General features: G+C 45.0%; 1 protein-coding gene and 1 long non-coding RNA gene across 6 annotated transcripts in view; both read left to right on the forward strand.

Moving 5' to 3' along the window:
* TANGO2 (transport and golgi organization 2 homolog) overlaps nt 1-16,493 on the forward strand; it is a 102,661-nt gene that overhangs the window by 57,693 nt on the left and 28,475 nt on the right. For all 5 annotated transcript variants that reach the window (XM_028708991.2, XM_028708992.2, XM_077920488.1 and 2 more), the window contains one exon: nt 793-907. In XM_028708991.2, coding sequence (XP_028564824.2) covers nt 793-907 — 115 coding nt within the window. The remainder of the gene's footprint in view (nt 1-792; nt 908-16,493) is intronic.
* Nucleotides 4,151-14,313, forward strand: LOC144325825 (uncharacterized). Its single transcript, XR_013391015.1, has 2 exons — nt 4,151-4,215; nt 4,847-14,313. It is a non-coding gene; the product is annotated as an uncharacterized LOC144325825 (long non-coding RNA).

Consider the following 16,493-nt stretch of genomic DNA (forward strand, 5'->3'; position numbering starts at 1 on the left):
CATAAACTTCTTTTTGTGTGTTCCCTGTGTGTTCAGGGAAGTTTTTAATCTGTGATATTTTACTGTATCTTGGTTTTTATGGAAGCCGCCCAGAGTGGCTGGGGAAACCCAGCCAGATGGGCGGGGTACAAATAATAAATTATTATTATTATTATTATTATTATTATTATTATTATTATTATTATTATTGTTGTTGTTGTTGTTGTTGTTTAATGAAACGTTTCTTGTTTGTTTGATCAGCTCCTGCCTCAGACTCTAAATCATTAAGTTTTCCCTCACACAAGTCCCCCGCCAGATAATCTGTGGTAAATGGTAGAAATTCATGTAATTGGTGTACTGTGAGGTGGGTGCACTATATTTAATTGAGGGCAGTTAGCGGGAGAGGATCCACCGCATTATTAATTGGTGGTATTAAGTGGTGGGTCTGCTACAGCAGACTTGCAATGATCGTAATTGTGTAGCATTACTGACTTGCGGAGAATAAAAGGATGCTTTGATGGGGTTGGTATTATTTGTGAAATTTGTCTCAGAGGGGGGCATAAAACATTTGAAAAGCCTTTTAAAAAATTGATCATATACAGGTCGCTTAATAACGGTGAGCCTGGTACACAACTGATCAAACGTACATTAATCCGTTTCCATGCTATGTCCTTGACTGCAGTGAGTCAGAAAGCTTATTCATTTCTGCTACTTGGTTGAGCTAGCCCAGTGAGGGGGGAAATGTCCGTTTTCCTCACTGGAAAGCATTCTACCAGCATCTAAACCCCCCCCCCCTTTCCTCCCACTTTTCAGGTGCCCTCGTGACAAATTTTTTGACTTCAGATCTGGACAGTTACTCTTACTTGAAGAAAGTGGCCTTAGAAGGACACCTTTACAATGGATTTAATTTAATAGCAGCAGACTTGAAGTAAGTATATAAAAACTTCACAGCTAAGGCAGCAAAGGGGGAGGAAAAAGCAAGGGCCAATGGGGTGCGTATAATGGATAGCACTAAATGTTTGTAGCATGGGTATATGTCAGAGCAAAGCCTATTCTGTCCCCCCCCCCCTTTTTTTAATGAAGAAATTGTGGTGTTCTTGTGGTTGTTTTATTAAGGAACGAATTTAGGGTTGTAGCAGTCTTGAGTTGTACTCAGAGCAGCCCCATTGAAACTGGTAGACATGGCAGTCTTGCTTTCAATGGGTTTACTCTGGGCAATGAATATACAGTTTACCCCTATTCAGTAGGCTAGTTTCTACAGGCCCTCACAAACCACATTCTGACCTTCATCCAGGCAAGCCAGAGGCATTATCAGGGCATAGTCCAGCCAGGCAAAAACCTTATGGGGTTAGAAACAGAGCCAGTGGGAGGTGTGGCCTGGGGAGAGATCTGAGGGCCAGGTAGGGAGGCCTGGAGGGCCACATTTGCCCTCTGAGCTTGAGGTTCCCTAGCCATGCTACAGTGCGGTTGTGGAGAAGGGAGATGGGATTGCCAGGCAAGCTGCATAGATGACTAAAAGGAGTAGACATGGATAAGGAAGGAAGCGCGGTGCCATCTCACAGTTTTTACAAACTAATGGCTGCAATCTGCTCGCTTTGTTCACCTGGTCAGGCATCTAGGGAGAACTTGAATGAGAAAGGAGCGAGAGGCAGAAACAGATGTGGTGATAATGATGAAGTCAAGGATGTCGCTCCCTGGAAATGTAAAATGGCACATCCCAGGTGTCAAGTGGGACCTGCCAATAATCCGAGTGGATCTGAAGTCAAGCACACTTCAGGTGTCGTTTCATATGGTTCTGTAGATCTTCGCGGGGCTTTCTGAATTAGTCACTTAATGAATATAGAATGCGGTCCTGGGAGAAAGCAGAGGCAGAGTGCTAGTGAGCTCTGCAGTACCTGGCAGAGCTCTAATTAACCCAAGAGGGTGACCTCAACCTGGATTTGAAGTAGCCTTTCTAGAAGGAGGCATAAAGCGTCCCCGTCCCCCCCAATCTGTGAAATCATAGAAATGAAGGAAATCGCCCATTGTTTGGATGTATATTACGAACAGTACAGCTGCTTAGCTTTTTGGATCCAGCAAACTAAGCACGTGTTTAAACCTCTTATCAATATACCCTGTTTGTTCTGTACGCTTTTGTGGCACACTTAATCGTGCAGAGTTGTGGTGGGACTGTGATATCCACCAGGCGTTTGTGTAGCCCTGAAAGGGATGTAAGAATCCCTTGCTGGAGCGCAGAAATCTTGGGTCAACAGAGGCTGGATGACCATCTATCAGTGATGCTGTGGCGGCACCATGCACTGAGCAGATGGGGTTGCATTAGGTGGTGTAATAGTTCTAGGGGTTGCTCGTGCGTAATCTTCTCTGTATCGTTCCAATTTTAGTATATGTGCTGCCGAAGCAAGCACTAGGGGTTGCTCGTGCGTAAGCCGGTGCAAACACCTGGCTGGGTTGCCTGAGTGAACCTTTTCTGTCCGGACAGCCACTCACCCGTGGCTGTCTCAATCGCTGGCAGAATCCGTCAGTGGGCGTTTCTTAAATTTCTTCCAGCAAAGAAGCTCTTTGACGCCTAGTCTCCTCCTACTCTCTCTGCGCGAAAGCCTTCTGCGCAAGGAGGGCATAGGCAGCGGAGGACCCCTACTCTCCCCGCTGGTCCCCGGCACGGAGTCATGGGACCTCCTCGCCGCTTCCCCCATCTGCCCCCCTTCTCCACTGGTGCTACGCTGATTCTCTTCCCCAGAAGATGGGCTGCCTCTCCCAATCCCGGGACGCTCTCTGGAATCCCTCTGGATCTTGCTCTCTCCCTCCGGCACTGATGGCAGCTCCCTGACATCCGGCCCCTAAGATTCATTCTAACTCTAAAATGGTATAATTAATGTCATTCCCCGCTAACTGGGTTAACCTGCCGCTGAACCAAATGGAGGGTGTTGCTAAGACTTCGCTGCTGCAAGCTTCAAATTTATGTGAATTTTGTTTTCATTTTGCTTGCCAACCCTGCCCCACAGTGCAGGCCAACATAAATCATATCATTTTGTTTTCCTGTGGTGGAATACAGAAACGGGAGTGGATGCTGAAGTGTGTGCTACTTGACGATCCTTTTGGCCCTTTGCCGATCTGTAAATCAATTATTTCTGGGGCTCAGCCACCCTTAGTTCAGCTCTGCTTTCAGCATTCCTGTTGCCTACTGGGGCTGCCTCAGCCCAGCCGAGCTGCCTTCTGATTAGCTTTCAAATGCAGTAACTGGCTTTATTTCATTTATTATTATTATTTATTCATTTATGCCATTGAAGGATAGGTAGGCCTCTGCAGTATTTTGTAATGCTTCTTGAACAAGATGCCAAAGATGCTGATCTCCTCAGGAACCAAAGCATTGTCTGTTAACGGTATACAGTGGTACCTCAGGTTAAGAACTTAATCCGTTCTGGAGGTCCGTTCTTAACCTGAAACTCTTCTTAACCTGAAGTGGCACTTTAGCTAATGGGGCCTCCTGCTGCCGCTGTGCCGCCGCTGCACGATTTCTGTTCTCATCCTGAAGCAAAGTTCTTAACCCGAAGCACTATTTCTGGGTTAGCGGAGTCTGTAACCTGAAGCGTATATAAGCTGAAGCGTATGTAACCCAAGGTACCACTATAGTTAGGATTCTGTGGTGTATATCTGGGATGAGGAACCTCAAGTCCAAGGCCCAAATGCAGCCCTCCAGGCCTTTCTGTCTGGCCTTCAAGACATTTCCCAGGCCACACCCTGCCCCTGCTTTTCACCTTCCTTGAGTGCTTTTGCATTCGAGGAATGCATTCTTGAACTGTGATAATGCCTCTGGCTTGCTTGCATGGATGGCTGATTGAGTGATGGGTGTATAACTTTCGCTGTACAAAGTTAAAGGTCCCGCTTGCTGCTCTGCTTGCTTTTGATTCTGGCCCTGCCCACCGCTGGCATGCGCGCCCCCTCCCCAAAAGTCGCTCCCCTGTTGTGCATTTGCCAGTTCGTTCTTATGTGTGTACAGTGCATAGCCGACTACTTCAAATACGCTATATGTATTTTGACAAGAAGAGGAAGCTTCCCCTGGGCAGTAATTACTTTCTATATCCATTTCTTGACAGCTCAATAGAGTGTATCAAAGATGGATGGCTGCTAGCCAAAGAGGGGGGTATTCAGAATATGCCAAACAAACCATGTCCTCCCTCCCCAAAATAGCACTCTGGTTTCTCAGAAGTAGTTATAAGAGTGCTTCCCCTCAAATAGGTAGCCTTTGTTTTTGGTTTTTTATGAAATATTTATTAAGGTTTTACAAAAAACATAGGTTTACAGAATAGAGGAAATTAAAACAAAAATTAGCAAACTAAAAAACACACATAGGAAAGAAAAAGAAAAAAGATACAAAATGCAAAGAAAAAACTAATAGCTAAAAAGAAAAAATTTAAAAATAAATCCATTTTTCAATATCTTTAGGCTCGTTTCCTTATTTCCTTGACCTCCTCACACCTCCCCTTTTTGTATTCCCGTTTGGAAAATCATTTCAGCAAATCCTTACCCTCTTTCATTTATCTTTACTCTATATCTTAGCCTATTATAACTATGTATTTTCATCCATTATCGATCCGTATTTGCATATTCTTGTTAATCTTATTACCAATACCACTTATTTTCAATCCAACATCATTTTAACATTCATTAATTTTACAGTATTTCTGCAAATAGTCTTTAAATTTCTTCCAATCTTCTTCCACCAACTCTTCTCCCTGGTCTCGGATTTTGCCAGTCATTTCTGCCAATTCCATACAATCCATCACCTTCATCTGCCACTCTTCCAGTGTGGGTAAATCTTGTGTCTTCCAATACTTTGCAATCAGTATTCTTGCTGCTGTTCAAATAGGTAGCCTTTGGACTCTCAGTGTTTTGCAGTAGGATTTCAGGTGTATACCAGAATTTCAGGCTTGTGCAATTTCAGTGGATTCAAAGGTTCTGTTGCCCTTGTGTGGCAAACCCACTTTTTTGTGTGTGTGTTTTAATGGATGTTTTGCGGTTAGGAAAATCCTCTGAAAAGTGTTGGATGAATGAACGATGAACAGTACAAACAAATCAGGATGAAATCAAGATCTGAGCTCATGACCGTATAACACACACACACACACACACACACACACACACCCCTGCCCCGCAACCAAATTGGAACAGATAGTAAAGACCAGGCATAGTCTAACCTCTGTGTTAGTTTTGTGAAAGCAAGTCAATGCACAAGTCAAGGGTGAGCCTATGTTTGAATAAAACATGATTTGTGTTCCAGTGTGTTGTAAATGCATACTGCAGCTGTTAGTAATCAATAGGTTGGTATTTGAGCATCACCTGTGTGTAGCGGAGCTTTGACTATACAGAGGTTACTTGTGAAATTTAGTTGGTGGGCATGTGTTGTGAACCGCCGTGGGATAGCTGACCAGTGAATCCCAGGCTTATAAATGGAAGGAGAATAATTTGTTTTCTCCGGACAACTTAAAAAATGCTGGGGGTCTTGACAGACCACTTAATAACATTTTTGTTTGTTTATTCTACACATCAAAATACATATGTAACTCATATTTGAATAGCCGTCAAGGTGCCTTATAATGCAATGGAAGAAGGCAAAAAACCCACGATCTTATTCTTTCTTCAACATCAATATCATCACTGTATTATGAAAATCATGGGCCTTGGGCCAGGCTGCTGAGAAGGGCTCCTTTTTAAACATTTAAGGGGAAATTAGTAGACTGCACCAGTGCGTGAAAATCACAGGCCCTTGTTCAAAATGGTTTTGATTTCTGTCATCAGAAAAAATAAATTGAGTGCAAGACCAAGTGCAGATATTTCTAACTGCTCCACAACCTTACTGTAGATAATGGAGCTTTTGCACCATCGCAGCTTGAGAACCTTTGGCTTAGACAACGTGGCACCAGACATTCTTGGACTGCAACTCCCATCATCCTTGACTGTTAGCCATGATGGCTGGAGTTGGTGGCAGCTGTAGTTCTTTTTTTATATATATTTAATTTTTTATTCTTTTTAAACACATTTATATTGTCATACATTTTACAAATTTCCAGCTCTTATACAATCTTTTGGACTTCCGTCAGCTCCTCTGATGATCTCCCATCTTTAAGATTTCTCCTGCATTTCTTAAATTTATATTACCTTTAACCTCATAACCGATATCATCCCTTTCATTCAATAAGGCAATAATTCGAATTATTCCCCTTACAAAACTTCCTGCAAACCTACAAATGTAATCGAATCATCACAATTACTTTTCATGTAGTCCGTAAATTTACGCCAATCTTCTGCGAATCTCTGGTCCCTCCAGTTTCGGATTCTTGCCGTTAATTTGTCCAGTTCTGCATAGTCCATCAATTTCATCCTCCACTCTTCTTTCGTCAGTAATTCTTCTTGCTTCCATTTTTGTGCCAATAAAGTTCGTGCTGCCGTCATTGCATACAAAAACAACTTACAATCACTTCTATTTATATCAGTTCCTATAATGCCTAATAAAAATGCTTCTGGTTTTTTAAATAAATGTATATTTCAACATTTTCCTCATTTCATTATATATCATTTCCCAGAAGTTTTTAACCTTTTTACATTCCCACCACATATGGTAAAATGTTCCTTCTTTTTCTTTACATTTCCAACATTTACTGCTTACCTTATACATTTCTGCAAGTTTAACGGGTGTAATATACCATCTATAAAACATTTTCATCACAGGTGGCAGCTGTAGTTCAACAGCATTCAGATGGCAACACATTGGCCAGCCCTGGCTTGAAGTGTAGCTTAGTTCAGGTGCGTTTTCTTTTCTTTAGAAGGACGGTCTCTGGTTCTGCCCCTTGGAAGCAGCAGTCACTCATTCTTTTGGACAGAGTGGGGAGTGCCTGTTCTCCCTCATCTTCCCAGTAGTAGCTTGATACAGTGGTGCCTCGCAAGACGAAATTAATCCGTTCTGCGAGTCTCTTCGTCTTGTGGTTTTTTCTTCTTGCGAAGCACGGCTATTAGCGGCTTAGCGGCTATTAACGGCTTAGCGGCTTAGCGGCTATTAACGGCTTAGCGGCTTTAAGAAAAAGGAAACAAACTTGCAAGAACTCGCAAGACATTTCATCTTGCAAAGCAAGCCCATAGGGAAATTCGTCTTGCGGAATGACTCAAAAAACGGAAAACTCTTTCGTCTTGCGCGTTTTTCGTCTTGCGAGGCATTCGTCTTGCGAGGTACCACTGTATTCAGAAGGCACTTGGCTTTGTTTGTTTGGCTAGCACTGCATGCCCTCCCCCTTGGTTCTGGAGTGCCGATCTCTTCCGTATGGCAACCTTACTCTGTTGTCTGGACCTGTGGCTTGTGATGGAGCCATGTTAATCATGAGCATGGGTTTGAGAGAATGCTTTTTATAAATGTCATAGCTTGAAGGTCAGAACAATCCGTAGTAGAATCTTCCTCCCTGCTCCAAGTAAAGTGGACCATTAGAATTCAGCTGCAGACTGCTGCAAGTCGTGGTAGGTCAGGCAGAAGCTTTCATTTAAAACATTTCCTAGTGTCTCCTGCTTAGAGCGATGATCTTCAAATCCCAGTGGAATCATAACTACTGTAGGGCATCTTTGTGATTTGCTAATTTGCCCTTGGTCTCTCTGTAATGAAGATGAACAGTCTCCTGGAACCAGGGGCTGGGGAGGACATGCAGGGAGGGCAGACACCGTTCACAAATGGGGGCAGCCTTCTCTCCCTACAAGTTCAGGCGGTTTAGACCTGTCTCTGTTGCAGTAATTCAGAGCCAGCCCTGACCAGATCTTTGTGGTCTTGGTACGATTAGCTCCTGCTCGTCCCTTCTCAATGACAAAGCCACAAATACCTGCTCTGTGCACAATCTGTTGGACAAGGCTGGGTAATAAATAGTTTTGTTTCTCTTTCCTTCCTTCCTTCCTTCCTTCCTTCCTTCCTTCCTTCCTTCCTCTTTCTTTCTTTCTTTCTTTCTTTCTTTCTTTCTTTCTTTCTTTCTTTCGCCTTCCTTCGTCCCTCTTTCTTCTTCTTCTTCTTTCTTTCTTTGGATTTTTTTTAACAGCTTGCCTTTTTATGATTCAAGAATATTTGAGGTGGCTTATAAAGGAATGGCAAAACAGAGCAGCATTTTTAAAGAGCCTCAAAAAATACAGTACAGCTTCTAAAAATTCCCTTCCACCGCCCTGCCTTTCCCAACATCAGTGAGTACCTGAAACTGTCATTTGCGGAGTCAACACCATTGCTCCATCTACCCGCCATGCTGTCTACTCCAACTGGCAACAGTTCCCTTGAGCAGAAACCTTTCTTCCACCCTGGCAATGGGCATCCTTCAAACTGGAAGATGATGGGGATTAATCCTGGGGAAGTCTTCATTCAAACCATGTGCTCTCCTGCTGAGCCACATCTGTGTTCGCCCATAAATAGGAAATTTCTGCCCACTTTCAAATGCTTATGTTCTTTTCTTTCTTGTTTTTAATTTGCTCCTGTTCCGAAGTCCATTCTGCACTTTCTCTCCCCCCACTACTGTAACAAGTGATAAGTAGAGTTCTCATTACATGGAGGCACATGGTTAGGTCTTGCTTTCCTGGTTTCTTGAGTTTACCTTTTTCCATTCTGCAGTGTGCCAACTCCAGTTTGGTTCAGCTAGCCCAAGATGGGCCCTGTCCTCACAGATTTTCCTTTGCTTCACTTATATGTCCAGCTGTTTTCTCTGCTCTGTGAAGAGGGAAAGACAGCAAAGTAGGTATATTTTTAAAACGCAACGTAAAGGGACTGTTCCGATTAGCTTGTGACCATTTGACAAAAGTGGGTAGAAATATGTGAGCAGCTTCTGAAAGCGCTGCTCCCTTCCATTGCCCTTGTGTTTTTGGGGGGGTGTTTTTTATGATGGCTGTAAAACAATCCAGGCAATGTGGTTGGCTTATATGCCAAATGCAGTATTCACTGCGGCCAACATTGGATACAATAATCTCTGAATTGCAAAAGCCTTCAGCGATGTCTTGTGGATATTTCGCCCTTAGGCTTTGATACTAGTGGCTACGTTGCCCACAAGGCACTCAGAATTCCCTTTGGTAATAAGATTGATCTTGAAACATAATTCCAAACAGTTTACACTGAAGCTATAAATTTCCGTGGCTGGCTCATGTTGCTGTTTGTCTGAGGCGAAGTTAACATCACTTGTTTTCAGAGGCTCTCTGCAGGTTGATATTGGGCTGGATCCAGAGCTGCCCGTGAGCAGCAGAAGGGCCCTTTCTGACATAGCGCAAGATTCTTGCACAAGAAAGAAAGGACTGGGAAACCAGAGGTCGGCTTCTGTTTGTGCAAGGCATCGCAGAATCCCCTGTGCATTACACAACTTGCCGCCAACACTACCCCTTGCAGAAAGTGGAACAGTAGCTGCTCACCAAAACTTCTCCATCTAAGGGCCTCTCTGGATCCAAGTAGAGTAGATTCTTCTAAAAAGGCGGGATTAAAAGAAAGGAAAGGAAAGGAAAGGAAAGGAAAGCTCTCTTAAATAAATAAATAAAAATGCTTTGTCTTTCGTGCTAGCTCTTGCTTTTAAAATAAAATGCGTATGAATAAAAGCACGCATATCCTTCCTTTCTGTCATGCAAGATATCCAAGGCAGCTAACAACAATATAATAGCTATTGCAGGAATATAGGGTTGGGTCCAACTGTTTTTGGTAAGAGCAGACCCAGCTGAAATCAATTGAGCCAAATTTATCATGTTTTTAATATTCTGTTGGGAGCTGCCCAGAGTGGCTGGGGAAACCCAGCCAGATGGGCAGGGTATAAATAATAAATTATTATTATTATTATTATTATTATTATTATTATTATTATTATTAGTCTCCATTGATTTTAATGGGTCTTTTCTGAGTAGAACAAACTTTGGATGCTCCCCTCCAGTCACGAGGGTGGCAGCTCCCATTCCTCATGTTTGAGTCCGGCACTGCATCTTATTTTTGAAGATCATGCTAATACGGTAAAGGTAAAGGGACCCCTGACCATTAGGTCTAGTTGTGACCGACTCTGGGGTTGCGGCACTCATCTCGCTTTATTGGCCAAGGGAGCCGGCGTACCACTTCCGGGTCATGTGGCCAGCATGACTAAGCCGCTTCTGGCGAACCAGAGCAGTGCACAGAAAGGCCGTTTACCTTCCCACTGGAGCGGTATCTATTTATCTACTTGCACTTTGAAGTGCTTTCAAACTGCTAGGTTGGCAGGAGCAGGGACCGAGCAACGGGAGCTCACCCCGTCACGGGGATTCGAACCACTGACCTTCTGATCGGCAAGTCCTAGGCTCTGTGGTTTAACCCACAGTGCCACCCGCGTCCCTCTTGCTAATATGGGCAACAGCGATGAAAAATCAGAGCGGGTGGCAGTATTTTGGGAAAAAGCTGACCTGCCAGCCCAGTTTTAGAGGACGGAATGTGGCCCTTCTTTCCTGAGCTAGTTATAACATTCCCTTCCTGGAATGTGTGAGTGCCAGCTTGTATATGTGTGTGTTTTCTAGCTGCTGAAGCTATTTGCTATTCAAATCTGTTACGGTTTGAGGTATGTGGAATAGAGAGTGTACTTCTGGGAAAATGTGGAATGTTGGGGAAATAAGCTACAGATGTCCTGAATTAACAAGGCTGTGCTTCAGATCCATCTCCCATTGTCCTGCCCCCAAACCCCTAAACTCCAAGGAATCTTAACTGCTGAAATTCTCAAGCCAGAACTTCAAGGGAAGTATTAATGTTGCTTTCACACTCAAGTTCTGCTACTAAGGGAAGTCTCTGGTGACTACTTAAATCAGCACAAGATAGTCTTTTTCAGCAATGCTTGGCTAATAGATACATGTAAGAACTGGCTCAGGATTAGCTTCTGGGGTGCCCCCTCACTCACACAAAGACAGCTTTTTTAATATACTTCATACAGGCTTGGCACAAACATCAGTCAGATCATGGTTTACAGAGCCTAAGTGGTTTGATGACTCTAAATTGACAAACTTTGGTTTGCGACGGGGCAGAAGTCAGATTATAAAATGAGGGTTTGAATTTAAGCAAGCTGGTTTATATTACGTCTGACTCTGCAGATAGCAAACTAGGCTTGATGTTTTCCACATATTTAGCTCTTTTTGCTTATGTCTTTAGGAGTGTATAGCCTTTCAAGGAGTTGATCTACATGGTCAAGTTGGGACATTTTCTATAGAGACTTCCTAGGCAGGTGCTATTTGTGGCTAGAATGCTGTACTGGAACCAGAGCCAGCGCTGTCCTGGAACCAACTATCCAGTGCACTTGTTGCAACGGTATTATCCACCTAGGGAAGCTTGAAAATAGAAGGAGCTAAATCTCCACTTAAGAAAAATCCTGAATTTTGTATAGCGTGCAACTATCCCTGTTTGTTTTCAGGTACCTGAGCCTAATCAGGTACGGTCTTTATTTTTGCATTTTGGGGGGGATTCTTGAAAAACATTTTAACATAAGTGAATTGCTAGAGGACTTGTTCTTTAGGGTTCATCTGCCTTACCGGGATCTCTAGTAGCTTGGTGTTCTTCAGCTTTGGGTCCCCAGATGTTGTGGGATCACAACTCCCATCATCCCTGACCATTGGCTAAGCTGGTTTGGGCTGATGGGAGTTGCAGTCCAGCAATGTGTGGGAACCAGAGTTGAAGAATGCTGAAGTTGTAGGTGCATTGTGTCTAGTGTCAACACATTTGAATGGACACAGTGACACACTGCATTATACAGCCTGCACATTCACATACCGCTGCTGCTGCTGCTTAGTTTGAATTGTTGAGGTAGTTGTGTAAGGTAGTTGTGGTTTTCTAGTGTGTTCAGCTGAAAAAAGCAAACACCATAATAGCTTGGAAGGAAGGCAGTTGCAGATTAAATTAACATAGCATGCAGAAAGCCTAGAAGAGTCTTCAGCAATGAGTAATTACAAGGGCAATTCAGACAGTGATGAGTATCTGGGGTGTTACATACATGACTCTTGCTTTATTTCTTTTTTTGGGGGGGGGTGAAATGGAAAGCACATGACCATTGGTGTTTTAGCACACATTCCATTAAACTGTTGTGCACTACTGCAAATGCGTGAAATATTTGTGGAAGCCCATAGCAGTCTTTGAAACTTGCTTGGTTGCTTGAAAATATGTTAAGTTCTTGCCACAATCTTTATTAATAGATTTCTCCTCTCTCGTCTCTCTCTTTTAAAAAAAACCAGCAAAATACATAGTTAAAATCTAGAAGCCTAGAAACTACAAAACTCTTATCCTGGAGGAGTTGTAGAATAGTACATGAGATGAATTTATATTGAGCAGAACATCTGATTGACTTGCCTTGGGAACGAGTCTGATACGTTCGTTCTTTTTGCTGAATTTTGCTTTCTTTCCTTAAAACAAAAAACTTTGGCTTTTTAGCGATGCGTGACCAGCTTGGGTTTTGTAAGGAATTGCTGGAATGTATGTCTTTGAGAGGGGTGGGGGATAAAGATCTAAGGTGAAACATAGCAACATGACTAATGGGCGATGCATCATCCACTTGGGGTTCTTTTGTGGGAGGGGGAGATATTTCAAGTGTAAAGGTGCTCCCTCCCTAGAAAATAAAGCGATAAATCAGAGGTGTATATTTGCCATGCAATTATGAGGGCCGCAAAATGGTTGCAAAAGTGTGCAAATCCTTCATTTCTAATGACAGACGTTGATTTGTTTGGCACAACTATTCCCTGCTGCTTTAGTTGTTTACTGCCTGTTCCATGTGTGGCATTAGAGCATGGATCGGCAAACTAAGGGCCGTGGGCCAGATCAGGCCCAATTGCCTTCTAGATCTGGCACGCGGACGTTCCAGGAATCGCTGCGTGGATCGCCAGCACACACGTTCTTTCCCTCTCCCTCCCTCTCCCTCACACGGCAGTACTTTTCTCCTCAGGGACAGAGCAATCTTGTCCCACGCCGCTTGCCGTTGACGGCGGGAGTTGGCTCACCCGCCTGCCCGCCTCAGCAGGGCGGCGCTGTGAAGTGGGCATGTGACGCTGGCTGCCGACTGCTGCTGCGTTTTCCTACGGCGCCTCCTCCCTCTTTCAGTCTCCCCTTCCTTCCTTCTCCACACCCCTTTTCCATGCCAGTTCCTCGCATGCTTTCTTCACTGCCTGCCTCCCTCCCTCCTTCATTTCTCCCATGGCGTTCAGGCGGGTTGCGGCAGCTGAGGCCGCAGCTTGCAGGTTGGCGGGTGGCTCTGTCTTCTTCTCCGTGGTGCCTCTCAGGAAGCAGCAGCAGCAGGTGGTGGGTTAAAGCTCCAGCGAAGCCCCAGTTCCCCTACCTCCGTCCGCGGCTCCCCCGCCGGGGCTGCTGCTTCTGTCTTCGCCGGCCAACACAGCCTCCTGCCCCGCCATGGCGCCTGGCTGGCTGGAGAAGCCCAACTGCGGCTAATGGGACGACAACAGGGACAGGTAAAGCGAAGCATCTTCAGGCCTCTTGGCGGGCGGGTGAAAATCATTCATCCCCCCCCCCATATAGTCCAGCCCTCCACAAGGTCTGAGGGTCAGTGGACCAGCCCCCTGCTGAAATGTTTGCTGACCCCTGCATTAGAGCCATTGGGACTTGCGCTAGCAGAACAGGCCATTCCTCTCCTCTCCTCTCACCTGCAGCCCCCTGTGCACCCTCAAAATCAGCTCCAGAAGGTTCACAGATAGAATCATAGAATCATAGATTTGGAATAGACCACAAGGACCATCGAGTCCAACCCCCTGCCAAGCAGGAAACACCATCAGAGCACTCCTGACATATGGTTGTCAAGCCTCTGCTTAAAGACCTCCAAAGAAGGAGACTCCACCACACTCCTTGGCAGCAAATTCCACTGTCGAACAGCTCTTACTGTCAGGAAGTTCTTCCTAATGTTTAGGTGGAATCTTCTTTCTTGTAGTTTGGATCCATTGCTCCGTGTCCGCTTCTCTGGAGCAGCAGAAAACAACCTTTCTCCCTCCTCTATATGACATCCTTTTATATATTTGAACATGGCTATCATATCACCCCTTAACCACCTCTTCTCCAGGCTAAACATGCCCAGCTCCCTTAGCCGTTCCTCATAAGGCATCGTTTCCAGGCCTTTGACCATTTTGGTTGCCCTCCTCTGGACACGTTCCAGTTTGTCAGTGTCCTTCTTGAACTGTGGTGCCCAGAACTGGACACAGTACTCCAGGTGAGGTCTGACCAGAGCAGAATACAGTGGCACTATTACTTCCCTTGATCTAGATGCTATACTCCTATTGATGCAGCCCAGAATTGCATTGGCTTTTTTAGCTGCCGCATCACACTGTTGGCTCATGTCAAGTTTGTCAAGATGACCCCCCCCCCCCCGAGAAGACTTTGGGGGTGCGAAGAGGCAGTGGAGGAAACAAATGTGATGCTGTGCAAGTAAAACTCTGTTGGTTCTGCTTTGGTTACAACCCACAGTGCTTAGTACAGCCTTCCAGCAACCTGGTATGCCCCCCCACCCCAGATGCATTGGACTGCAGCTCTCATCATCTTTGGTTGTTGGTCATACTGACGATCATCCCTGACTATTGGGGGGCTGATGGAGTTGCATCCCAATCCATCTGGATGGTGCCAGGTTGTAAAAAAGCTGGTGGAGTATATTAGTCTGCTATTGTAACACAAAGTCAAGAGCGAAGCAAGGACAGCAATACGTCACTTGTTTGCATTAAGCTAAAAATTAGCATGGCTTAACATTGCGTTCAAACCAGACGGTGGTTTAATTCATGTTTAATTTGCTGTGTAAAATTGATTTTTGTGTTTAATAAAGAGAGAAAAGAATGAAGGCCTGCCCCAGTGTTCCGACTAATAGGGATTGTGATGGTCAAACTTCTGTTGACAGGGAAATGTTGGAGGTTTCTTTTCATTGATGGCCCTTTACTGCACATCCAGCTGTTACTTTGAAACTTGAATGACATTCGGATGAAGATATTTTTGTGCGCTCGATTCAGTTGACAACCATGCTTCGAAACTCTTTATGTGATGACAGAAAGTAGCGCCCACCTAATTGCTGGCAGTGGAGAGAGCTCGGAAGTGCCAGGGGCAGACTCCCATGGGATGAGTCATCTGAGCATCCAGACAGGTTTCCACAAAAGGAAGCTAGTTGGTTTCAACAGGTGCTGCCTTTTGAAAGGTGACTTAAGGCAGTGTGTCAGGAAACTGCCATCGGCTCAGGGGCGAGAGGGGAAAAGCCGGATGAATTACAGAGAGCCCCCAAAGATCATGGGAAGCAGCACCTCCTCAGCAGAGGAGAGTAACCACTCCTCCAGCGGAGAGGAGCTGCAGGGCTCGGGGGAGGTGAGGCGGTGCCAGGACACCTTGCCTGAGCAAAGCAGGGAGGAGAGAGGTCCTCCGTTACCCACACCCTCCTTGCGCAGTAGGCTTCCGCGCAGAGAGGGAAAGCACAGGCTGGGTGTCAAGAAACTATTCTGCTGGGGAAGGTTTAAGGACCGCCCACTCTCAGATTCTGCCAGTGAATGAGCCAGCCACGGAATAGTGGCACTCTGCATGGTGAAGGTTTTTTTGGCACCAATAACAAGGCTTTACAACAGACCAGGGAGGCATTTGCCTGATTGCTCTCGAGCAACCCCCTGATACCCTTAGACAGTGGTTTCCAAATCCTGGAGCTCCTCCGCAGTTGAATCAGGTGTCTCTGCAAGATCAGCAAGGCAAGCTTCTCTTCTCAGATGGTATCCCTTGTTGACAATCTTTTCCTGCGATGCACAGCTGCAAGGCATGGTTGGGCACATTTATTTCGTCTAAGGGGGTTGGCTGTCGCCTCCTCTGAGCTGAGAGCATACTCTAGTACATGCTCTGAAATCCTCTGGCATGCACATTTATTCCTAGGCAAAGGGGAGGTGGGAAGGCCCTCTAAAGGCAGGAAGACTGAAAACCACGGGGTTATGATATGTAGTCCCATTCTCTATCTTCCATTGTTTGCCAGCCTTGCGCTTGTCTGATAACCTCTTTTTGTTGTTGTTCAAAAGACTTTTAAAAAAGGCTGTGTATATGAGAAATAAGCAGATTTTAAAAGCAGGGAAAGTGTTTAAAGTTTATGGGCGAGTGAAGGGCTCAAATGTTACTAGTAGCATGAATCTTATTTTAGGGGGAAGTAGTGGAGAGTATAGAGCAGGCATAGGCAAACTCTGGCCCTCCAGATGTTTGCGACTACAATTCCCATCATCCCTAGCTAACAGGACCAGTGGTCAGGGATGGTGGGAATTGTAGTCCCAAACATCTGGAGGGTCGGAGTTTGCCTATGCCTGGTATAGAGGGTTGTATGCAACAGTAGTTCTACTCAGAGTAGATCCATTGAAAAGAATGGGTAATGCCCTTTCCCCCTGTGTCGCAGGGCCTGGTTGAAAATCTAGCTCAAGCTGCTATTTGCCCTGGGGTGGGTATTTTAGTAGGATTGTGGCAGGCGAGTCCAGCCCTTGCTGTCTGGATTGGGGGAGCCCATGCCTACTATTTGAAACACACACTCATAAATGTG

The sequence above is a fragment of the Podarcis muralis genome, chromosome 16 (assembly GCF_964188315.1).
Source record: "Podarcis muralis chromosome 16, rPodMur119.hap1.1, whole genome shotgun sequence".
Classification (NCBI taxonomy): Eukaryota; Metazoa; Chordata; class Lepidosauria; order Squamata; family Lacertidae; genus Podarcis; species Podarcis muralis.